This window comes from Drosophila pseudoobscura, chromosome 4, assembly GCF_009870125.1.
Source record: "Drosophila pseudoobscura strain MV-25-SWS-2005 chromosome 4, UCI_Dpse_MV25, whole genome shotgun sequence".
In the NCBI taxonomy this organism is placed as follows: Eukaryota; Metazoa; Arthropoda; class Insecta; order Diptera; family Drosophilidae; genus Drosophila; species Drosophila pseudoobscura.
In genome coordinates this window covers 18,818,981-18,844,592 of record NC_046681.1, presented here as the reverse complement: position 1 = coordinate 18,844,592, position 25,612 = coordinate 18,818,981, and the positions used below count along the sequence as shown (strand labels likewise).

The 25,612-nt window shown below is 46.3% G+C and overlaps 1 protein-coding gene across 1 annotated transcript; it reads right to left on the bottom strand.

The window, feature by feature from the left end:
* Positions 1 to 4,513: 4,513 nt before the first annotated feature.
* Gsc (goosecoid homeobox) lies at positions 4,514 to 16,837 on the bottom strand. The gene is made up of 3 exons (XM_001356381.4): positions 15,898 to 16,837; positions 14,883 to 15,262; positions 4,514 to 5,331 (listed from the first exon to the last, which is right to left on the bottom strand). The coding sequence occupies exons 1-3, from the start codon at positions 16,595 to 16,597 to the stop codon at positions 5,047 to 5,049; spliced, it is 1,365 nt and encodes a 454-aa protein (XP_001356417.4). The 5' UTR covers positions 16,598 to 16,837; the 3' UTR covers positions 4,514 to 5,046.
* Between the last annotated feature and the right edge of the window lie 8,775 nt (positions 16,838 to 25,612).

Below are 25,612 nucleotides of genomic sequence, written 5' to 3'. Positions count from 1 at the left end.
ATAGCTGTAAGAGGGATGGCAAAGCGAAAAACATTGCAAGGGGTGTTTCCGTATTTACATTGCATATGACGCACTTTTGGGACAATCCGCGCGACTCTTTTTAGGGTCTGGATACCCCGATTTCTTGGAACAAGGAACTAAGGAATGCTCCTTAGGGAGCCATTAAATACAGTGATCCGGCTCCGACATGGCTCAATCGACTCGGCTATTGGTGCTGTTCAGGAATATATATACTAGATGGAGTCGGAAACACTTCCTTCTGAGTGTTACACGCATTTATCTCCAGGCCTATGCTAATATATTCCTAAAATTTTGAATTTGTTTTACTTTTTTCGCCATAATTGAAGCGCGGCATGTAGTCACTAACACTTGAGATGTGCAGCATACTCTATGGGGTATTTTTTAACCAGAAACCATTCCCGTTAATGGTGAATCTGGAAGAGATTTAATCAAGTTATGGTCCTTTGAACGCCTAACACTCTTCCGGCGGACTCTTCGGACTGCATCCTGCTCGAGGCAGAGCTCACAGGCGAAGAGCACTACGGAAAGCTGCAGGAGCAGGGTGTGCACAGGTGGGCCGCGGCTCAGCTGGCTTAACACCTTGGCAAGCTCCTTGTGGATTTGCAGAGGCCAAGGGCCACCTAATGCTGCTGCCTCTGCGTGGGCCCATCCACATCCACATCCGTATCCTCCTGTGCTCCTGCCGCAGTGCTGTCAGCCATTTTGCGATGACAATGAGCTAATTGACGTCTGAGGTGGATGCCCCAGCGGGTGGACTGGCCGCAAAGATACCACGCCCCAGACAACACTGGTCCGAAAAAAGTTCATTATTCCCGGACAGGGGTTGATATCCGGCATCCGTCTGGTTGCCATTGGATAATCCTCACGTTATGAGGAGGACGCACCGAAGCGCAGAGGATACTTTTTTGGTATTCCTGCATTCCAAGGGGCTGTCACCCATTCCCATTACCAACCAGCCCGCTCCTGCTCCTTCTGCTTGTCCTGTCACATTTAAAATTAATCGAAAATCTTTTCTTCGGTATTATTTCGAGCACTCGACCCCGGGGTACTGTGTGCGCAAGGACCACAAACTTTAATCGATAGTCAAATAAGGGAAGACAGGAGAGAGCGGAGAGCGGAGAGCAGAGAAGGGCAGAGCACGGAACATGTGTGTGCGTACGTTCGGCATAAGGACACGGCGTCCTTCCTGCTCCTTGCTCGGCTTTTGTGCTGTAATTTCTCTAACGTTTGTTTATATTTTATATCGAATGCGCCCCGGGCCGCATAAACGCAATAATCGCACATTTTATGGATTAAACTCACCTGCCCCGCCTGCTAATCTACCGACCAGACCAGGTCCTGCCCTCGGGGCCAATAGCATGGGTCAACCGGCCAGTCGGATGGTCTTTGATCTGAGTGATGAGGTGTCGAGTACCCTGGAAACCGTTGCCCTATTACCAAGGATTAGGATTTCTTAACTAGGAGAATGTACTGCTCTACTATTTACTGAAGGATCTGTGGCATGTATGCATATCGCATGTGCTTAATATGCTACATCCTTTCGTCTTCCTCCTTTTGAAATCCTTGTGTATAACGACCTATAAAACATCGAATATTGCTCAAATGTTCCTTTTAATTCCACATTTATCCCCAATACATTCCCCAAAAGCATTTCACATTAGTCATGGGAGGAAGGAGGGAAGAACCCTTGGCAGCATTCATGAGTCTCTCCATTGGATTCCAAATGAGTTATTCATTATGCATATGCATTCGATCCCCTACCTCCGGCCGGGGACAATATTAAATAATGAAATATTAAAATCGAATTTGACTGAAAATTACTCCTTCCGTTTTCCACTCCCCCTCCTCTCCTCCGCCTGCTGCTGCTGCCATTTCCGTTTCCGTTTCGATCCCAGAGGAGGTGTTCATGTGAATAAATTGCAATTAACAATATTTTTATTTCAACAAACGAAATGTCGGCCCCTACTCTGCCTTTCCTCGCCCGCCATAGCCCTTTTCGGATCCGGAAAAAGTCGGAAAAAAGGTGTAACAGAGGGAGAGAGCATGAAGCAGGAAAAGTGGACGGGGGTACATTTAATTAAAGGCAAATTTAATGGGTAAATATTGCATGTGCCACACACAGACACACACACACGCGTCAAAAATTGGTCGGACAAAAAAATATATATGAAAAATGTGTATGCATATATATTACATATGTACTGTACGTACTTATATATACAGTGCGTTTCAAAATAATAGGCCCGAAATGACAGAGTGATAAAGTAACATGAAAAGTCTGTGGAATGAAATCATTTACATAAAGAATTGTAATCGAGATAAAATCCAATCGCCTTAACAAGGATCGATTTATTTACCAAACAAATCGAAATGAATACTACCGAGTATAAAGGATAGCAATAATAATTCTACATATACGAATTACTTCTATAAAGATTCCACAGAAAAGGAATAAACTGATGAATTTTCTGATAAATCTTATGGAATTTTTGGTCATAATCAAGTCAATTTATTCCAATCGATGGCATATTGTGATCGATTCCATAACATAATCAATAGAATCTCGATTTCAAGACCCTCTAAACATTTTCTTTCGATTCAAACCCACATTTTTCGACGTTTTTCGAGTATTATTCAGAACCTTACAGCTTTGTGCCATACTGTACTTAACGCTTAAATGTATAATTTTTATTTTAAAAAGAGAGAACAACTTTTGCTCTGTTTGTCCTGCGTGTAAATATGAGGGAAGTAAAGGGAAGGGGCAAATGGATGGGGAAGTGTATATTAAATTTCGTGTTGAACGACGACAAAAAAATTATGCGAAGCGTGCACTAGAAAAACAAAAGAAATACGAGAATGGGAACCCAAAAAAAAAAGAAAGAAAGAAAGAAAGGAAATCAGAAAAATTAATAGAGTGCAAATATTTGTAGATTTTTACACGAACTATTAACGGAGTGCAAACAGAGGACCAGTAACTAGGCCCGATCCCCGGGATTCGATGATTCGGGGATTGCAGATTGCGGCTAGTAATTCGAGATCATATCATAAGGAAGGGAATAAGGATGGGATAGAATGGTGGGGGTATATGTAGGCATAGGCATCGGCCTATCCAAATACACAGGGAAACAGGGCAATGACAGGGCACAAAAGGCAAATGGCCAACAGAGAAAATGGCGGCCAAAAGGGGAGATATTGTGGATAGGGGTAAAGGAGAGCCAGAGCCTCGACTCAAATCGAAAGATGGAATAAATTTGAATTAGAATTTTTGTCCATTGATTGGTGGAGTCGTTTTCTCTCGCTTTCTGGCTCTGTACTCCTCTCCAAAGGACAAATGGAAAATAACAAGATGGAAACTTTGCCAAAAAGAGAAAACACACAGCAAAAAAAGTGAATGAAAAAAACAAGTAGAAAGCGACACAACGACACAGAGTCCAAAGCATTTGGCAACAGGACAATTTGTCAGTGAAATTTACGATTGCAGAGGGAGGAGAAGGTGCTTTAACAAGTCAACCTAGCCGAAAAAGTGCACTGACAGAAAAGTATAGTCGAATGGTCGATATGCTGAAGATTCAAATGTCATCAATCTGTCTTGAAATCTCTTCGTGGTATCTGCTTGCTTGGATGCTATTTACTCAAGACAGGCTCAGTTGATATCCAGCCACCTTCTTGTCGGTTGTCATTCTGATTTCCTTTCTAACCCTTTTCTAAAATCCCGCTATAAGCACGTAAGCACCTCAAGTCGACCTAAAATATGACTAAGATCAGAACCCACAGATGAAGAGCGATTCCACCGAGTCGGATCGACAGCGCGGTTCCAGTGCACTATCATGACTACAATCGACTCTTCGTCGAGCGACATGTCTCTTAACGATCCGATCTGTGAATGGAAATGTTCGAAAATCTTTATTCAAAGGATGATTGGGATATAGGATGGGGAATTGTGAAATACAGGATAACCTTCACAGGCCCATAAAACCGTTCGCTCCATAGCACTTTGGAGAACTACCAAAACGAGAGGCAGGAGACAGGGAAGATTGGAAGGGTCATATTGGAAGCAACATATTTTAAATTCAATAAAAGAAACCAAAAGAAAACTGTATTAAAACACTTCTCACCAAAAAAAACCTCCTCAACTTTTCCCTCAGTGTAAAAGATGGTTGTTTTGGTGCCAAATGCCAGAATGAAAATATTCAACAAATGCCAAGAGACGACATGCAGATACACAGATACGGCTACCATTTGCCCAAGAGAAGATACAAATAAAATTTCCCTGCTCCCGCTTCGACTATCCTTCTATCATTTCTATTTCCTTTGTGTGTTTTCGCTTGTCTGCAAATTGATTGGAGGCGAAGCCATTGAAGTGTCCATCGAAGGATGACCATGCTGCTCTTTGGGTCTCCTATTACCTGGCTGCCCTGAAACCTCTCCAGGTGTGAAAGCCTCTCTCTGGGTCTTCCCACTTATCGATGAAAGTTTAGCCAAACCCAAAAAATAAACTTTTAAAATCGTTTTTCTTTGACTTTTTGGCGAGTTTTGGGGTTTTATTTGAGGTTTTTCTCTTTAGGATGTGTGTGTGTGTGTGTTTTCAATAAGTTAGGTTTAACATTAGAATTAATCGTTGGAGGAATTACACTTGTTCATTTGCATTATTTATGTATATCGTAATCGTTTATGGTGATTCTTTTTTATCGAGAGTTTTCTTTAGATGCAATTACAGGACACAGGAAACAATTACGACAAAATCCATTCATTCAGTAAACACCGATCACACATGCACTCAGACATCTATATATATATATAGGTATATATATTTTCGTGACTGTACAGATTTGACTATATATATATATTATGATACTTTGCTAATACTCCACTTCTCTCTCTTCTTTTTTCCGCTTAAGAACTTAGTAACAAAAAATACTTTAAAAATCTTCACATTTTTCTATATACAAAACAAAAGCACTAGCGAAATACAACTAGATCTTAGAGCTATATATCTATATATACAGTGGGTGTGTATTCCCCGATTTAGGCCACCTCCAGATCGGAGGACTCGTCCGCATCGCTGTAGCCATTGGGATCGCTCTTGATGTGCACCATCTGTGCGGCATAGTGCTCTGCCCCGTGATGCTGTTGTCCTTTGGGGACGCCGCCAGGCGGGGAACCAGTGGTGCTGCTGCTGTTGGCTGTGCCGCCACTGCCTGTGGTATTGTTGGTGGTGCTGCCGCACTGCTCCTCCTGCAGCTTGCGGAGCCGCTCCTGCTCCTCTCGTTTCTGTTTGCGCCACTTGGCCCGACGATTCTTGAACCATACCTGGAAGAAAAGAGAGCGGGAAAAACGTGGATTTAGTTGGTGGAATTCTGTGGGTGGTTGCGGATTCGCTGCCTTGGTTACTTTTCACTGTGGCGGGGCTTCAAAAACACTTTCATCCGTTTTGCTCGTAATTTCTGCTCCTTCTGCCTGCCCTTCCCTTCCCTTCCCTTGCTCTCCTTTGATTCTTTTTCCATAAATATTTTAAGTAATTTTTTGCTCTCCATCTTTTGGTATGGCTTCCACTCGGAAGAGGGGTTTATCTTTGGACAGTTGCCAGGGACAGAACGCCACAGACCCACCCTCACCCAGTGCCTCTTTGGCGCTTAATTAGATGACTTATTGTAATTGTAATTAATTGTGTGGAGGAAAGGAAAATGTATGGAGAGAAGAGGTCTTTCAAGCGAGGGAAAGTCAAGCAATGGGCAGGGAGAAAAGTTCTCAAAGTTTAAGGGTAGCAAATGCGGCATACTCTGCGTCTGGAGAGTAAGTGCCAAGGGCTCGAAAGGGGGATCAAAAGGAGATAGCAAAGATACTGAGAGTCTTTTGCAAAACTTCTCATGAAAATAAAAATCCAAAGAAATGATTTCCTCACAAAAAGTGAGGAAAATTCAAAGAGTAGTTACAGCTTCTTTCACGTTTGGGGTAGCAATGGGTATAATGGACAGGGTGGAGGGTGCTTCACTTCTCATTAGATCTTGTCCCGTCCTTTGTTATTTGTTCCCGTATTTTTCTTGTTTTTTGCTAATTTTTTGGGATCTCTTTAATTAGTCTTTGGCCACACCCACAATTTCCTGGAATGTTTCTTTTGCTACACCCACCCACTCATCCGCTCCTCTCTTACAGCCGTTCTCGCCACCTCTTACACTCAATTATCGCCCCATCTTACGCCCACTTTCCGCTTCCTGCTACTTAGTTAATTAAAACAAAAGGCGGCTGTGAAGTGGCTTAGGGGTTAACTTCCACCCAAGAGAGAGAGCGAGAGAGAGAGAGAGTGAGGCTGGGGGGATGGCATCTGTGTTGTTTAATCACCCTTGTGGACAGTGCTATATCATCACCCGAGTCTTGTCATGAGCCCCCAACACACACCCACTGGCACATCCCAATCTCCTGTCCAACCGTAGGCGGAGTCTTCTCTCTCTTTTCTACGCTTACTACACATCTCTTTCTCCCACTCCCACTCTCCCTCTCACGCCCTGTTTCTCCCGTTTCTGTCCGTTTGCCCAATCCGAATGCAATGGTACAACATTTTGCAACCCCTATTTGTTTATTTGTCTGTTTGTTTGTTGATTATTTGTTGAATAAATACTGGGAATATTCTGGGGGAAAACTCAATTTTCCGACGTGGAAATGAGAGCCAGGGTAAAAGTTTAATTAGAACAATTAGCAGGCGTTCCGAGAAAAGTTGATTTTCCACAATGTTATCATTCGAGGGAAAAGTTTTTTTGGGGGAAATGGAAATGTTTATGCAGCAAATCGACTGAATTTGTTGAAATAACAAGAAAAGGAAGCGGAAAAGCAGGAAAGCCGGAAACGGGTGTGGAAAGCGGAAGAGCCAATGACACTGAAGTGCGTTTATGGCGCTAAACTTATCTACAGATTCTCCCCACTCTGCTTTCCCCATTCCCTTGAGCTCATTTTCATTTAAGTTTGCATAAAATTTGTGTAAATTTCTGCAGCTGCTCCAAGGACCTCTCTCTGGCTTATTTGCTTAGGATGAATGGATGGATGGAATGGAATGGTATGTGCCACAAAATGGCGATGCTTCATTCCCGTGGCAACCTTTGAAGCCAGTTGGCAGCCCAGATCAACGCTCATTGTTTGATGTCTGTTTCCGCCCCGTTGCAGATGTCAGGGAGATGTCGTTTTCTAAATATGAAATATATATCACATTTTTCCATTTTCAACTTAATTTAATTAGATTTTTGACAGACCTCGAGCCCCCCGCAGCGCTCTATCTCTCTTTCTGTATGTTTTAGTTATTTATTTTCATAATTTTCATAATTTTATGAGCTTATGTTATTAAAACAACAAAACACACTGAAAACGCGTGCGTTTTTCCGCCTGTGGGCGCAGGGGGGCATGACAGTAGCCAATGAATTTGTGATTTAGTCAGCTTAATTATGTCAACACATACATACATACGCACATATGTACATGCCCCGACTAATTAGCTATGCAACCATTTTAATCCATAAAATCTAAAAATACGAAAAAGAAAACTTGCTGGAAAAACCACATTGGCGTTTTTTGCCGCCCCAATCTGGTTGATTGCATTTTTGGGATTTTCGCATTATTAAAGTTGCATATTTTAATTAAATTGTTAGCCAACCAACCGCATTGAACCCTAATCCGGTGGAACTATATACCCCAAGGGGTTCTGCGGTATACGGGTTTTTTGGCGTGTGCGGGAAAAAACGCGCGCGCGTCTCCCTGCTAATCCCGTAATTTGTACGGCCAACATACGGCCGCCCACTCGACCGGAGAGTGGTGATCCCCTCCCCCTCGGGAGAGTGTGTGTGTGCCCCTCCATCCGTTTAAAATCTGACTAACGCACAACAATTTTGCCAGCGGGGCCGCGGGCACGTTTTTTGCCGCTTTCTCGGTGCGGGGGCTGCTGCTGTGCCAAAAATGGCAGTGAACATTTTTCGGTGAAAATTAAATAAACAAAGGCGGAAAAAAGATGGAGACAGGGGCGGAGCGGAGGGGCGCGGTGCGGCTGATTGATGGGCAACAAAATGGCGCCAGGACTTGGCATGCATGGGGCACGGCACGCCTTGGAGGCGTGTGCCACCGTTACACGTCACAGCAGCAGCGCCAGGGCCAGGGCCACGGCAAATATTTCCACAGATTTTTCATCCAAAAGCGCATAAATCGCTGATACGGCCGGAAATCCTCAGTGTGGCAAGCTCTGAGCGGGTGATGGGTGTGGGAGCAGGCAGTGTGTGTGGCACAGACATTGGAAACGTGCATGAAATCCATTGAACAAACAGACCGACGGCAGTTGATTTTTAATTAACTACAAAAGCGCTTTACGCTCGTCCCTCGGCCAGACGCTTGGGCCCATGGGGGGGTTAACAGAGAAACGAGAAAAGAACCAGAGAGAGGAGAGGAGATAGACGGTGGGACCATGACCATCATCCATCATCTGTGTTATTCCAGCGTGGAAGGGAGACAGCAAGAGTCAGGTCATCACTGCAGTTGCTGACTGTTGGATTACAACCCAAAAATGGTGCAGTCCGGCATGAAATGTTGCAACAATGTGGTGCCTGCCACATGGTATGTAGTTACTGAGTTGCATGATGCTATGATAACTTTGCGCTTCGTTAATCGCTGCAGCTGCACCTGCTACACGCTCTCTCTCTCTCTCTCTTTCTAATATTTCCAGTATGTTTTTCCAGCCACAAAAATGTCCCCAGCTCTAAAGCCAAAAATATCGCAAATGGCAAAAAATACTAAAAATGCTGCTGCCAAAAACGAGAGGGACCGAGCGCAAGAGCAAGAGAGAGACAGGGCGAGTGTGTGGGAGAGAGGCATACTCTGCCGAAAAGTGTTTGTGCGGGGGGAAACAAAGTAAAAGGGTCCCCGCCGCTGGAGGCAACACAAAATGGCGGCTGCCTTTTGCCAGTCCGACGGCTCTAATTAGTGAAAATTGGCAACACAAGTCGGTCGGAAACTTCGTCACCAACCAAAGAGTGGTGCCTCCTGCGCTAGTCGTGCCACCTCTTCATCCCACCCCACCCTCAGCGACTGTTGTTGGATTAAAATCGCGCAGCCATGAAAATTGCTCGTTACGCACATTCCCTTTGCCTTTGTCGGAGTAATGGCAATGAGAAGGGGTGTGAAGAGGAAGAGGAGAGCGGGAGGGGTTTCGAGTGCGTGCGAAGTGAAGGGTTAAGTGCATGTGCACTAATTAAAGCTCAGCGCAACCATGCACTGCCGCCGCCGCTGCTTCCATGCGCTTACTCTCAATTTTTTGCTGAGAAAGAGAGCAGCTCTCAGCTTTAAAATTTCACCTGTCTCGCTCCAGCCGATAAAAAAAGATCGCGGTAGCGTAAGCTTCAAAAAATACCTCCCACGCAAAAGGGAGTAGAAGTACGCGTTAGTCTAAAAAAAGAGTGGGAAAAAAACGGCGGCAGGAAAGTTGATCAATTTGCGTTAAAAGTGCGCTAACACTCTTGTTTCTTGCAAGTAAATTGTGTAAGAATTAACCATAAATAAATAACTACGCGTTGATCGCTTAGTAACATTGAAATATTAGAAAGGAACAACGAAAGTGTTATTTTAGCAGCAAGTGCGTTTCGGGTGGCTGCAAATATATAAGTACATACATATGTATGTGTGTATGACTCCTTGCCGGAGGGGAGAGCGATTCAATTCGAGATTCATTTTTTTAATGTTATATGTGTGTATTTAGAATATTACGAAAAATATGTCACTCTTCTGCTTACGGGTGAGTGTATTCATTTCCTGTCTCTTGCAATCAAAACTCTTACAAAATCTCTCATAAATACTTTTAAAAACCTCTCAGGTCCAAACGTCAGAAGAAAAACCATCAAAATTAATGAATTTTCAACATAAAAACAACAAAAAATAATAGAAAATGTAAATAATTCGTAAGATTTTCCTGCTTCTAATCGCTGACACGCTCCAAATGCTCGACCTTTTAAGAGCTTAGTGGGTTGGAGGCCATCTTGGTGCACCTGTTCCTGCGACCTCAGCCCCTGATTATCCTCCTCCCTTCATCACTCTAAGTGAGGTTTTTCTTTTGGCGTAAATTTATGCAGCTTCGAGGGCAATTTTCTCTTCCAGTGATAATATTTGTCGAAGGTTATACGGTTCGACAGTCAAAACTGTAAAGCAAACAGGGGCACCACACACCACCCCCTGCCAGGGGCAAGAAACGCACTTTGCGGGCGAAAAAGTATCCCCCTGAGAGTTGAGGGAACCCTCCTCATCCTCATCCTCATCCGCACATCCCACATCCTCAAGTGTTTGAATAATGGAAAATTATGAAAAATTATAACAACAACAGCCGCACAATCAGAGCGGGAGGGGTGTGAGATTTGCGGGCTGAAAAGTGGGCAGCGTTTGAGTGGATGAGTGGGTGGTGGTTTCTGACCCCTTAACACATGTTTCCTGCCTGATGGATGTATCCCCCGCTGTGCCCTGGGGCGGACTACTCGTCACAACGAGAAATTCACTCTCGGAAAAATTAACGAAAATCTGCTGATTCCAGCTCATTGCCGTTTCATTGCGGGGGCGTGTTTATTATTATGTCTAAAGAGAGAGAGACAATAATAATATTTTAGTTAATTGCCACGCAGGTGGCCCTGGAACCAGGAAACTGGAAGCGGCCGCCACTCACTCAATTGTGCAACATCAAAAGCGGCAAACAGATCATCTCATCCTTAAAAAGGGTCTAAGAGAATGATAGAGAAGTGGTGACACGACCTTTTACAGTCCTGGCCACAAAAAGAAAAGATCAGAGTTCACAATGAAGAAAAGGAAAGGAGTAGGAGGGAGGCGCGATGAGTGGGCACATTCTTCTCCTGCTGCATCTTCTTCTTCGCAGCACTTGTGCGAGGTGACCCTTTCCCATTTATGAGCCAGAGAGAGGGAGAGGGAAACATCAATATTTATAGAGAGGACAGAGAGTGGACAGAGAGCGGGACCGACCGACCTGAGAGAGCAGCAGCAGCACAAATTATGCCAAGCTGGAGATGATTACTAATTTCTTGGCGACGAACAAAGACAAATATTTGCCCAGCGCTTGAAGCCGGCCTCTGTCTCGCTCTCCCTCTATCCCTCCCTCTCTCAGTGGCTGTTGATTCGGCAGCGACTCAGAAGACGAAGAAGTAGAAGTGGCAGAGGGGGTGGAGGAGGAGAATAAGCAGTAGCCGATCAGAAAAACGGAATCACCTCAATCACTTGAGCTGCGGGATTAGGCGTATTTGACTTGCACGCACCACAGACGACGACGACGACGACGATAAGAAAAAAGGGAGTGAGAGAGTGGGAGAGATGAGCCAAGGTATGTTAAACAGAAGGTAAAGCAAGACCTGGAGGGATGTAATAATTTCTTTTTTGAATAACGGTGCCTTCGATAAGAAGAAAGTATATTAAATGGAGAATTAAGTAAGCAGCATGTGTGTGATCATTGGCCATACCTCACCTTGCATTAACATACCTTGTATCTATGCAGAGAGCACAATTTAAATGAGAGTGAGATAGCAGCGCGACCGCGGCTAAAGGCAAAGCGAGACAGCAGCTTGTCTGGAAATTGCTTTTGTTTGCTGGTCGCATTGGAATCTCGTTTGTTTGCTCTCGTGAATGTGCAAAAGAGTGTGAGTGAATCAAAGACTGCGAGTATGTTAATGAGTGAGCGAGAGAGAGCGAGTGTGTCCGTGAGTGTGTGTGATAGGGAGCTACTGTTTTACCCGACCGTAGGGTCTCTCCTCCGATCTCGAGTGTCTAAATAAAAATAATAATTGTAAATGATGAAGTCAAAATAAGCAGATCATTTAAATGCCGCTACCGAGATGATGATGATGATGATGGTTTTAGGGTTCGATGGGAACCCGTTGCGTTGTCAAGGCTCTCTAGAGAGAAGGCAGAGGTCTATGGGAACTTGGATTTGGGTAAAGATATATGTACATATGAACAGAAGATAACATGTGCTAAAATAAGCATGTGTATCGGAACTATGCTCACAGATCAGATATGTTCATGAAACTTGGTATGAAGAGTTCCCAAGCTAAAAGATTGCATATGAACACAAACCGAATTATCATATGAAATATTTCTCCTTTCAATTGTCAAATCCCAGCCCCTAATTGATCATCCGTATCATAAACCCCTTCCCTTATAAGGTAGGCATAGTTTTTTGTCTGTTTTCTCTTTGTTATTGCTGCTGTTTGTCTTGGCGAAGATTTTCAATAATTATTGCCACTTATGATGGTTCGCTTGGGGTCTTAGAGAGACGGTCCCCAAAAGCATGGGCGTACAAAGTATAAAGGCAGGGGCAGCGGCAGGGGACAGACTCTTTTTCGAGTGGCAACACTTGGCATACAAATATGCTAAACAGTAGCTGGCCACCAGATGGGGCAGGAGCTGGAGAAGGCAGCGAGAGGTGGAGTTGTGGCACTGTGGAGCTATGGGGCTGTATCTCTGAAGTTGATTATGCTGCTTAAGTCAATGACGATGCGATGGCGATGACTGAGCACAAGATTTGGTCATGGATTTCGTTGGCTTCTCTTCTCTTCTGTCAGAGACAGATTTGAAGTCTCTCTTTTGTTGTGTGTTGTATGTTAATTAGTCTCCTCCTCCTGCCCCTGTCCCAGCCCTAGCCCCTACTGCGTCTGCCCCATGAGGCAGCAAGTTTCGTGCTTCTGGCGATTTCAATTAGTTGAGAGAAATCCCATGCATCTATGCCCTGTGCCCTGCCCCCCAACCTCTAGATATCTCCCATCATCCCAGCAACAACCTGCGTCCTAATCCGCTTAGGAATCTCTGTCCGACGCCGCGGGTTAAATTTGTCGCCTAGTGGCAGGCGGCGCGGGCGTAGTGTCAATTTGTCCCCAGGATATACTTTCGTGCTCATTATCCATTATCCTTTGGCTGGGAGAATGGCTAGTAAATGTTGCCTAAGTTGTCTTAAGCCCAAGTCTAAACAGGCACCCCTCTCCTCCCTTCTGGGACACGGCACGCGCAAATGTCAACAACTGTCGCACTTGTACGCCCTCCTTGCTGCGCAGGTGAGGGAGAGAGAGAGGCAGGAAGCAGGAAGGAGGAAGGGGCTACCCTTTCCGTAGATTAAACACATTTTGACCGGCAACCAAACATATTTCCAGGGTAACAAACAGAGTTTGGGGGGGAGAAGCGGCATAAATCCTTATCAAAGACACTTTTCCACACGAAAGCGAAAATTAACTGCGGGAAAGTCGTATGTCACGCGGGGGAGGGGTCTCTGGGTCTCTCTAGCGTTTATCTGGTCCCATAAAATTACTTACAAATTAAATTGTCAACTTTTCGTCGTTTGTTTGTTTGCTGTTTTGTCAGGTTTCCCCCCCTTCCCGCTCCGTCTCGACCCTCGACACTAATGGACTTTGAATCACACAAATTGCCGCAGCAACATGCAGCAGAGATTTGCCTCCGTCGCCGAATCGAAGGGATGTTCCGCCTAAGCATGCCCCCGGGGGTAGGCTTTTCCTCAGAGAGAGGTCGACAGAATCGCGGTATTTACATTGGCAATGATACGGCATAACCTCAGAAAACACGACCGACCCCAGAAGAGGGCGCTGGGCTGCGTCCAACAATCCAACGCTTATCCTGATGCAAGGACCTCCTCTCTCTCTCTCGATGTCTGTGTGTGTGTGTGTGTGTGTGGTGTATGTCCCATTACCCAAATTAAGTGATTCCTTGGCATTGTTTTGGTTTTGGCTCTGTGTGCTGTGTGTGGAAGGAAGGAAGCCCCGCAAATGTTGCCCCGCCGCCGCCTCCTGACAACTAAATAAACACGAAATATTTCACAGGGGAAGCGCTGAAATATGCAAGGGAGATACAGATATATACCAGAGAGATAGAGATATCCACAGAGAAAAAGAGCGAGATTGCGATTCAGATAGATGGTGGCAGGGGCAGCACTCAATTGGTTTCACGCGGGGAATTAAAATGAGCGTGAAATTAGAGACCCAGCGAGAGATGCAATGAGAATGAATGGGAGAGGATACATTGTTGGAGGAGAGGAAACATTGAGAATTGCACAAGAGGCGTAGAGATCTGAAGCGCAATGAGGAGAGGCACGTTTGAGAAATAATTTCATTAAAATGTTCAATAGAGAAAAAGTTTGGTTGAAAAAAGGCAGGGGAAAAAGCATAGTGACTGAGAAAAGAGTGACTTCAAAAGCACAAAAAAGAACGAGAGAAATTAGAGAAAAGATGTTGAGAAAGAGGTTAGGCAACACAGGAGAGAGAGCATATCCCAAAGAGCATAGTCTCTAAAAAAACTATTGAAGAATGATTCAAAGAAGTTATAGAAGACGCTGAAAGCATCTTTAATCTTAAGTTTTGAAGAGATTAATACGGGGGTGACTACCACGAATCCCTAAGAAACACGCATATATCACTCTTGAAGCATAAAATATCCAGATTAAATTATGAAGAGTTCTTCCTCCATTTATGTAAAGTTGTATTCCATAAAACCTTTTCTTGGAATTAAATATTAAAGATGTGATGATACCAGATTTATTCCGACAGGAATGTATTCTTCACATGGTATTGACGCTATTAACGCTCCCTAAGGAAAGTAATTTCTAGATCTGAAAACCTTCTTTCCTTAGAAACCACAAAAACTTGAGACTTTCCTTTAAAACGAAGTGATTTCGATGTGCAAAATGAGGCTTGCTTAAGAAATGCCCAGGCTTTGGAAATCCCGAATATTTGGTCAAAAAAATATCTATACCCTATTCTTTTCGCACTTTACAGAGTTCCTACCTCTATTCCCTGCCATTTATTCCCCTACTTGAGATGCATAAATGTTCTTTAAAGACTCACCTCCACACGCTCCTCTTTGAGATCCACTTTGAGGGCCAGCTGCTCGCGGAGCACCACGTCCGGATAGTGGGTCTTGTCGAACGTGGCCTCCAGCTGCTCCAACTGCTCCTCCGTGAAGATGGTGCGATGCCGCCGCTTGCGCTTCGGCGGCGGCCCGTGCCCCAGGTGGCCCAGGTGATGCTGTCCGTGGTGGTGGCCCAAATGGTGCGGGTGCGAGTGATGCGAGTGGTGGTGCGGGTGATGGCCATGGCCGGCGAGACCAGCGGCGGCAGCAGCGGCCGCAGCGCCGTGCCCACTGACATGCGCCTGCATCTGGGCGGCGGCAACGTGGGCAACGGCTGCGGCATGCATGTAATTTGGATAGAAATTGGGGTATGCCACTGCAAAAAACGCAGAAAGAAAATTCATTATTTTCCAGGGCAAAAAAACAATCAGAGGGCGAGAGCGAGGACTTGGAGCATCCTTCAATCCTTAAAAATGCGCATAACGAAACGACGGCCATGTTGCGTGTGTCTGTGGTGTGTGGCTTCCGTTTCCGGTTCCCAAAACCAAAAAACGGTTTCCCCCCATTTTTAATATTCATGTCCTGCGGGGCAAGAGTCCTTTGAATGATTTAAAACGCAAAGAGCGAGACTCCTGCATACAAAGAAGGATCTCGCTTGCCGCTCGAATCGACATAAGTCGCAGCTCCCACGCCACACCCCCTGCCCACCCATCCCCCCCTTCCCCATCCTTGTGGCAACAATCTCCCAATGCAAATCCTCTCGCAACACGGAATGCGGAATCATCTTTTCCGGATCATTGCCTAATTATGAATAATGCCATTCAGGAATCCAGGATTCCGAGATACGCTCGAGATGCCCCTTCCCTCCCTTCCCCCGAAAAGGAGAGTTCTTTGAGTGGCAGAGTGGCACAGCTTTTCCCTTAAGGTGTTTTCCCGGCTCAAGCGGAAGCCGCATCAATGCCAATAGTCGTGAGTGCGGGGGGGTGGCGGGGGTTCGAAGGGGAAGCTTACCTAGAAAATCCGATGGCGAGGCCGCAAAACCGCTTGCTGCCGCCGCCGCCAGGTGCCCCAAATGCAGGCCAGGATGCTGCAACATGGCAGGAACCCGCTGCGGTCGTATCGGGCTGGCGGCGGCGCTCGAACTGGAGTTGGAGTTGGGGGAGGCGGGGGATTCGGTGCTCCGCTTGAGGCCCAAGCCCAGACCGTTGCTGCCACTGCTGTTGTGATTATTGTTGTTGTTGTTGTGGCAGCCGCCGCTGCTTGATTGGGAGTGGGAGGAGGTGCTGCCCTGCTGGTGCTGGGCGTTGGCGCTGCGGGAGCCCAAGATGCTGTCGATGGTGAAGAGGGAGGCGGCAGCCGCAGACGCCGCTGTGGCCCCCACTGGCAGGCCCCGCGTCCGCTCCTCGTCCAGGATGGTCACGCCCGACTGGCTGCCATCGTCCGAGGATGGCGTCTGCGACTGGGACTGCGATTGATGGTGCTGCTGGTGCTGCTGCTGCTGCTGCTGCTGGAGCACCGATTGGAGCCGCTGGCCGAGGTATCCGCACTGCTGGGAGTTGAGGAGCATGGCGGTGGTCAGGTGATAGGCGGCATTGCTGCTGACATTCCCCGGCGAGCGGGAAATCTGTCGCGGAGGCTGCTGTACATCCGATAGATCGCTGGGGCACCGCTTGAGCGTGTAGCCCGCCGGCGGGGAATTCGTCTCCACCATCCCGCCGAGCGAGGGGGGAGTGGGCGGCGGCGAGGGACTGGGCGTGGACACGACGGTGATCTTGAACTTGGCCTTCGAGGAGGCCACGGTATGATGGTGATCGGTGGTGCTGCCGCTGCCTGTACTGCTGCCACTGCCTCCGCCGTTGGTTGCGCCGCCCGCCAATTGCGAAGCCGACGCTGGGGTCCACAGTGAGGACAGAATTTTGATGGATTTTCCGGTACGGGTTGCACAAAACAATCACTTGGGGGTATACAAGGTACAAGATACAAGATACAATATCTTTCTCACTGGATGGAGGGAAACACACGCGACACGCAAATGCGGATTCTGCTTGCTGCCGATGCGAATGCGAAATGCGGATGCTGCTCTGTGAACCCTTCTTGTCCGCTCGAAGTGCGAAACCGTTATGAGTCGTCGTCTGCGGCGTTGCGCGCGACATCAAGCCGCAGCAGAACACGCACACGCACACACACACACACACTCGTGCAGTCGGTCGTCTCACAGGCAGCCAGACATTTTCGTGGCCCACAGCCAATGAGAGCAGAGCACAGGCCACGCCTCCTCGAAAAACCATATTGAAATGAGAGAGAGAGAGCGGTAAGCGCGCTCACTCTCTCGCTCTCTCTTTGCGTGTGGTGGGTGGTTGTTTGTGCTGCTGCTTGCTGCTTGCTGCTCTCTTTCCTCATTTACCCGTTTACCGTTGCCTTGGCAGAGGGGGGCAAAAGATGGCGCTTGGCGAGGAGATAATTCTCAGCTGTCGCATGCATCCCCACCCCCCCCCCCCCCTTTCACTCTTCTGGTACTCTGCCATGGGGCGGCGTCGCTGCTTCCTTTCCTTCCTTTTCTCGTCGTTTTTTTCTTGCTTTTTGCTTCTGACAGTTATTTATACAGATAAAGTCATCACTGACAGACCCCGCGGCCTCCCTCCCCCACGAGTGTCATGCGAGTGTCAGAGTGAGAGAGTGCGAAAGAGAGTGATGGCCATATAGTGTCCATCCCGTTTGCTCATCCCGTCGAGGCGGAGGGGGAGGGGGTGCCTGCCTGCTTGATGCATAAAAATGTTGCCTTTGATAATGTGCAAAATCAGGAGAACGAAGGAGCGTGGGGAGGAGTGCCGACGAAAGCAGGCCGGCAGTGGAGAGAGGAGGGAGGGGAGCCAACGCCTCTGCTTCTGCTTCTGCTCTGCCGCTGTCGCTGCTGCTTTTGCTCTGCTCTGCTGCTCTCCCTCTGATATAGCGCCATATCTTAAGAAGATAATGACTAAATTAATGCTTTTATGTTTTTGGCAACACATAAACATCATTATGCGCTCAATCCTCGAGCGGCGGAAAACCGAAGCTCTGAAACAGAGCCCTTCGTGAGTGCTCGTTTATGTAATGGAACGGGCGAAGGATGGCGTTAGGGAGAGTGGAACAGAGAGCGGAATACAGACATATATTAAGCAAAGGAACGAAGGATGGATGGAGCAAAAGGAAAGATGAATAAATGTAGGAGCTATAGGAGACTACTCCTCCTTTCTCTAATCATCTTTTCGGCGACTCTCTCTCTCTCTCCCTGGTGACTCTCTGGCGAGTGTGTGTGTGTGTTTGTGCATATGAAAATATTTTAATCTAAAGTTTCCACATCAAACAAAGGGCACAAAAGTGCAAAATCCCCAATGGGGCCCCGAGGGTCGTTGTCGCCGGTCGTCGGTCGTCTACGGCTTTTCGAAAATGCAGGCAAAACAAAAGCTAAGCTTTCGGCTAATGATAAATGCAACAACTCTGGTGGTGTGGTGGCAACTCTCTCACACACACACACACACATGGATTGTGTAAAGCGAATGAAGCGTATAGTCCTCGTCCTGCCTCTCCCACAACAACAAATGTCACAGATTGGAAGAGGAAAGAGCATCAAGGAAAGAGTGATTGTGCGGGGATCTCCGAGTGTGTGTGTGTGTGAGTGTCAGTGGGTGTGTGTGTGTATCCTACTGATTACAGGGGCCACAACGAGAGAGCCCCACATGACTCCCACGTAAAAGGATGAAAGGATGATGGCCTCAATGACGTCCAATGTTGGCAAATGCTTTTAGAAATTATTGAATAATTAATCAGCAACCAGAACAGAACAAGGACACAGCAGCAGCAGTAGCAGCAGTAGCAGCAGCAGCAGTAGGACCCGAAAGCAGAGCCAGGACATTGGACATTGTGTGTCCCCAACCACAAGACCTCATCCTCCTCCGCCCCCTTGGTGGGTCCACTATTTGGCTTTGCACTGAACTTCTTACATGTGACGGCACCACACACACAGGGAACTCCCGACGGGAAAAGCGACAGACAGGAAAAAGCAGGAAAGGAAAGGCAAGGAAAGCCTGGAAGCTAAAGCCACCATTGCTATGGGGATAAAGTTAGACGATGTTGATTAGGATTATGGAATACGGAATATCCATCATAAAAAGTTCGAATTTTGTATCAAATTTGATGTGGCTATGTACATTTTGTATAGGGAAAGATATAACATGAGAAATAACACTAAATCTCAAGTTGAAACCGTTCTACCACCTTCCTATTTCTAGAATAATATAATAGTGATTACCGTTCATTGATATATCAGGCAGAAATATGTATAATCTCACGATATATGTACAGTCGGACTTCTCTACTACGGACTTCAATACAATTAATTTTTTCGATATAACCAATTTATTTCCAGAACAATGCTATGCTATATTCCACTTAAATGAATTTTATACAATGAATTCCCCTTGAGATCCGAAGTGGTAAAACCTTAACAAGAGGACAAGAAAGTCTGAAGAAATTAGAAAGAGTTTAGAAAAATTATACACATTTGGTTACAATATCTATTCCTGCAGGATTGGGGAAGCGGAGGATGCGCGACTCCTCGCTTAAGCTCCAAACTCGTGCTCCACTTTGGTCCTGTTCTTTCTTTCTCGCCGACATACCACATCCCATGTCCTGCAGTTCCTCCTACAGAATACTGTACGGCTCTTACACTTCCCCTTATTCTAGACATTTTTTCATTGCGCTTTTTGTGTGCAACTTTTGCTCTCTCTCTCCCTTTCTCTCTCTTTCGGCAGTGATTTTTTGCACATTTTTTTCCGGGTGGAGGGTGGAGGTGGGGTTTTTTGTGTGCACTTTTTGTTTTAGTTTGTAGATTGAATTTTAAATAAAAAATTAAATTAACTTTGGCGTTTAAGTATTGTGTTCCGCTCCAGTCCGCTTTCTCCTGCCCTTCTTCGCCCCCCGCCTCTCTCTCGCTACTTTCTCTTGCCTTTTCCTCCTTCGATTCTCTCTTCGATTGGCTCTTCGATTCGGGAAAAAGTTCAATTGGCAAAAGGACTAAGCAAACATTGTGGAATAAAAGGTTTTTCTACTTTTCCATTTGAACCACAAGAGGAGTGTGGGGACGTTGGGGGGTAAAGTGGGCAAGGAGCGGAGGAGTTCTTCAACTTTTTATGATGCTTTTTTTTTGTCGATTTTATTTCGATTTTCCCTTCGAGCCGCACGATTTTCTTTCGCCTTCGCATTTCATTCCACGCCCTGCGGCCACATTTTCCACAGTTGTGCAAAATTAGAAAAGTTTCCTTTTCCTTTGCTCTCTCTCTCTCTTGCTCTGTTGCCTTCTCATTCTGATTACTTCCTAGAAAGAGAGGGGAGGGGAGGACTGAGGGGGTGTGGCAGTTGGCATGTGGCATGTGCTTTGGGTATTTGTCTTGTTAAAAATTTAAGCGAATTTCCACAAGAAGCCAGAAATCGAAATCAGAAATCAGCTCCCGGAATCCGGAACCCAGAAATCAGATTGGGATTCAAGGATTCCACGAGCAGGAGCAGGAGCGGGAGCGGGAGCCGGAGAGCCTGCCACTGACATTGATATGTTAATGAAGCCGCGGGGCAAGGCATGTGGCATTCAACGATTCAACCATTCCCTGGGCTGGTAATCCTCGCCAGCAGCAACCCCTGCAAAGCAGGCAGGAGAGGCAGGAGATCGTATGGTCACACCGGTTTCTTTCTGGCTGCTGCTGCTGAGTCCTCAATTAAATGTTTAATCCAAATATCGTTTTATGCCTCGGCACAATGTTGCCTCATTTTGTGGCAGGAACACAGGGAGAACGAAGCAAGCATCAAGGGATCATGTCAGGGGATCAGGGATTCGACGAGGATTCCAGGGATAAGTTTAATCTTGCGATATGCGTAAAGCGTGCAAATTGCTTCGATTACGAGGCAGAGAAAGAGACGGATAGAGAGAGAGGGAGAGAGAGGGAAGAGAGAGGGAAGAGAGAACAAAAGGTGCAATAAAACCGATGGATGAATGAAGGACGAAAGGAAGCGGGGCGTGATGGCAAATACCAAAATGGTCGCCCAAAACGATCAAAAAAACAGGGGATTGAGAGAGGCCTCTGCGAGAAAGGGACAGCAATAGCGAAGTAGACGAATAGTCAGGGGGAGAGAGAGAGATCTCTAAAGAGAGAGAGACACAGCAGCAGCTGCACTTTTCCACATCTCTGCATTCGAATCCCTGCCGAAATCTGGATGTCTGATGATTCCCTGTGTGTTCCCTGGGCTTATATTTGCGTAAACAACGCCACACTTTGGTCAGTATTTGCCTCATTCTCTCTGTATTTGAGAAACGGCTATTGAGGCAGGATTCAAAGACTACAGGACTCAGGATTTCTTTTTTGGAAAAGAGGGGATCCCTCCGCAGATCCATTAAATATGATAGATCAAAACCCAAACACACTACAATGTGAGAAATCATTCGACAGGTCAGATCTTTACAACGGAACGTCCCGATTATGGTGCTAAAAATATCCTTCAAGGATTCCAGGCGAACTATCTTTGATGTTGTTAAGTAGTGATGTAGTAAATTCATGTTTGGGTGAAATCAAATGATTCTTTTTGCATGCCATTCTCCATTTTAGAGACTGTTTTCAATCGCTCTTAAGCCTATTATTCCAAAAAAGTGACTCGAACTATGGAAAGCAGTTTTTTAAAGCCTAAAACTTACTCCGGGAACTCTTGCTTGCAAGTTCTTGAGTTGGGATTCTTTTGGATCATCAATATGATCAATTTTTCAGCACTCTATATGCATAATTTCCATATCGAAATCTTGAAGTACATGTACTAAAAGTTCTCGTTTCTCCATTGATGTTTCCAATGCGTTGAAATCTGTGATATCTTGGCTCTTGGACACTAATGATTCCAACTAAAGAAAGTACACCTGAGATAATCCCTTTCAAATCTATCCGTTTAAATAATTTTAGATATCATCAGATTATACTATATTCTTTGGGGTACAGACAAAATCACCATAAAATATCCCAAAGAGTGTGTGCCCAAGAGATTCAAAGTGGTTCAGAGATTAAAAACTATTAAACACTCCAAAATTAAGAGAAATGTAATACAAATTGTGATCTTCAATGTATAAAGCTACATTTAATATCCTTATATATATCATTCCAGATATATGTATATCCATACCAAAATTCGTATTGTAATCCCTTTTCCATGGACGTGAAGCAAGGTGGTGGGTGGGACGTAATGGGAAACATCTTTCATCGCATTCTGGCCTTTGCTTGTGCCGTGGGGTTCCTGTTTATGGGGGGTTGTTTTTGGGGGGGTGGGCTTGGGCTGTCATAATTTTTGCGTGTTGATTTGATGCGTAATTAAAAATTTAAATTATGTGCCCCGAAGGATGTTTGTTGTGCGGCAAGCAGGAGCGAGACTTTCCACCGAATGGCCGCACAAATATTTGTCGAATGGAAATGGAAGGGAAACAAAAAAGGAAATGGCATAACTTTTGGCCTCTTTACCCAAAATTATTTCGACTCAATTAATTAGAAGGAGAGACTCAGACTCTCTCCCTCTCTATCTCTCTCTCTCTGGGCTTTCTCGGCTGTCTCTCTGTCTCTTTTTTGTTTCTCTGTCTCTCTCCCCAGACTCTAACATTTCTGTATGTCTCTGTTTTTTGTCCTTTTCTGGCCTGTTGTTTGCTGTAACTCTTTCTTGACAAATCTCACAAATCAGAATAAAGGCGATGCCCAGGACTGTGGCGTCCTGCTGCTGCTCCTGGGCTGTTGCCCCCTTCCTCCTCCTCTTCTGTTGGCTCTTGTTTCGACATTTTCCGTCACCTCTCAGACAAAGCCAAACACAAATTGGCAAACAAACACGACAGAAGCGGACGAGCAACGAAAGGATTGTTTGGAGGAAAGGAAGGAAAGCATTGCCCCAGGCATATACATATGGGATATATGTAGGACATACTAGGCAGGAGCTCCCGTTCTTCCAAGGCTCTCCTGCTGCCTGCTGCCTGCTGACTGCCGCTGACTGCCGCCTCGTGTGTGGCTCTATTTGCTTTTCTGTTCTGTTCTCTTTTCGTTTCTTTTCGGTTCTCTCTAGTGTTCTGTGTTTTCCCTCCTGTTATCCCCGTGTTCTGTTGTGTGTTTTCCGGGCCCCTAAAAAACACAGCCTAAACAAAGGTCCTGCCGGGGTTCGGGCCTACTGGATTCTGGATCCTGATTTCGTTGATCGTTTCTCTCCTGCCACTGCCTCTTGCACTGCCACTGCCCTGGCCGCCATTCAATTGACCGTTGCAACAAATCGTTGCAGCAAGGCTCAGCCGGGGATAAGCCATGTTGTATGGCAACACAGAAGAAACCGAGAGAGAGGACAGGGCCACACCACCCCCCACTCCTCCACCATGTCCTTTTTTCTGCTCACTTTTTTCGTGTCCTCTTCACACGCCTCGCTTCTCTCTCTCTCTCTCTCTTTCTCTTGTTTTCTCGCTTTTTGCGATGATTGCTGATGCGCATTTGATTGCTTCGACTCTGAGGTACCTATGATCCTACGATCCTACGATCCTTTAATATATTTTTGCAACCTGTGATCCTCTGTGATCCTTGGCGATCCTTCTGTCTATGTTCAAGCTCTTGGAAAATCGTTTTTTACGCCGCATTTTCCTGCATTTCCTGCCAACTAATTGCGAGAGAAATCTGCTAAGACTTTGGACAGGGAATGAGGAGCAGCACATCGAAAAGGACATGGCAAGGAGGCCAGGACTTGGATCTGGAATTAGATTGATTTGCGGCCTGCCTGCCCGCCCCTGCATCGCGTATCGCATTGTGAAAGGGTGTGAAGTGGAGGGCCACTTGAAAAATCTCGTTATCCTGTCAGCGGCAGGACCCAAGCCACTTGGCTGCCGCTGCCACTGCCACTGGAAAAACTGCCAGTCATTGGCAAATGGAGCAAGCGAGCGGGGGAGCGGGTGAGCGGGTGAGCGGGGGAGCAGCTGCCACTCGCGTTTCACCGCGTATCGCTTACAGATGGAATCCCGAGCAGCAGATGAATGGAAAAGATGGAAAAGAGCAGCAGCAGCAGCCCAAAAGCAGCCACCAAAAAGCGACAAGCAGCACTGCAGGATCAGCGGCAGGCAGCAGGCAGCAGGCAGCGCCCATTGTTGGGCTTAGGACTCGCCGTACCCCGAGCCTTCTCAGCCTCCTTCGCATTCTCATCCCTTTTTGGGTAAAGCAAAGCACCCACTCAAACGCCTCGACGGGACTCAATTGTTGTCGAGATCAATTTGCAACTTAATTGAAATCCATTTAAAGTAATGAGAGTTACTAACTTGTCCTGCCTCCTGCCTCCTGCATCCCTGCCTCTTGCCACTGCCCCGCGACCCGCGACCCATGGTCCACGGTCTATTGTCCTGTGTGGCGGTGCAGTGCACCCTTTTCCAGCCGCAAAAGGGCTTTGATTTGCTTTTCTCTGATCCCGTGCTTAAGAATTATAATCCCACGCACAGATCGCCCGAAGAGAGCGGGCGGTGGCGATGTACCTGTACTTCGACTGATTGTCGTCCTGTTCTCACAATCCATTTGCATGTCCTGCAAAATGAAAATTGTCCCTAATGTCGCTCAAGTGAGGACCAATCCTCCTGCTCCCTGTGGTGCGAGGCGGCTCCTCGGGCTTTTGGAATGGGGATTCAGGAGTGGCTCACAGAAAGATCACGATGTGGTGGACTGAAAACCTGTTTTTTTGGGACACGACACGTAAAAAATATGCAAAATAAATCCCAGGCTGTGCCAGGCTGTGTGTCCAAGTCCATTAAAAGGGAATAAGTGCGTGCAAATCCTGGCCGTAGGATATTTTTCATATTATCAGAGCGCATATTACTTTATCGAGAATGAAAATGCCCCCGAACGACCCCCCCTCCCCCTCGTACCCAAAGAAAACACATATGAAGTGCTCTCCCACTCTGCTGGATGAAGGGAGGGAGGATTGAGGATTGAGGATGATGATGATATCCATAACCACGCGCCTTTTTTTGCGTCTCACTTAAACCGCAATACAAACACACCCACTCGTCGGAGAGCGAAAGATACAGAGACAATATGCAGATGGAGATACAAAGATACAGATACAGGATATGCAGGAGCGTGTGTCCTCTGTCCTGCTGCTGCTGAACCACATTCAAGTTGATCCCCTTGTAAATCTCTAAATTGTTTTATGAACATATTGGCCAAAAAAAGGTGTAAACCCAATTTCCATGCAGGTACATTTCATGATAGACATCGATCCCCTCTGGTCGATGGACATCCTTGTTCATTTGTCCATTTGTTGTTCCGGCACAGCAGGATGCACTCATGCACTGCTTCCGCCTTTTGTTGAGCCTCATTTAAACCGTACCGCTGGCCAATTTGCATTCGCACCACAAACCAAATTGATCCGCCCTAATCCTTAGTCCAGTTTCCAGCTCTCGTTTGGTTCTGTAGGTCCTGCGGCAGAGGTAAAGGCTGCACTCCTTCTCTTCCTTTGAGACCGATCGACCGAAATTTATAAGCACGGGATTTGAATTTGCAAGAAAAACAAAACATTTTGATGCACTATGGACTATGCCTCCGCCTCTGCCTCTACCTTCGGCTCTAGCTCTGGTACTGGTGCTGGCAGGGATTGGCTTTGGCTTTGGATTTGGAGTTTGCCCTTTCGGACAGAGAGGAGTGCAGAAGTGCTCGGAAAG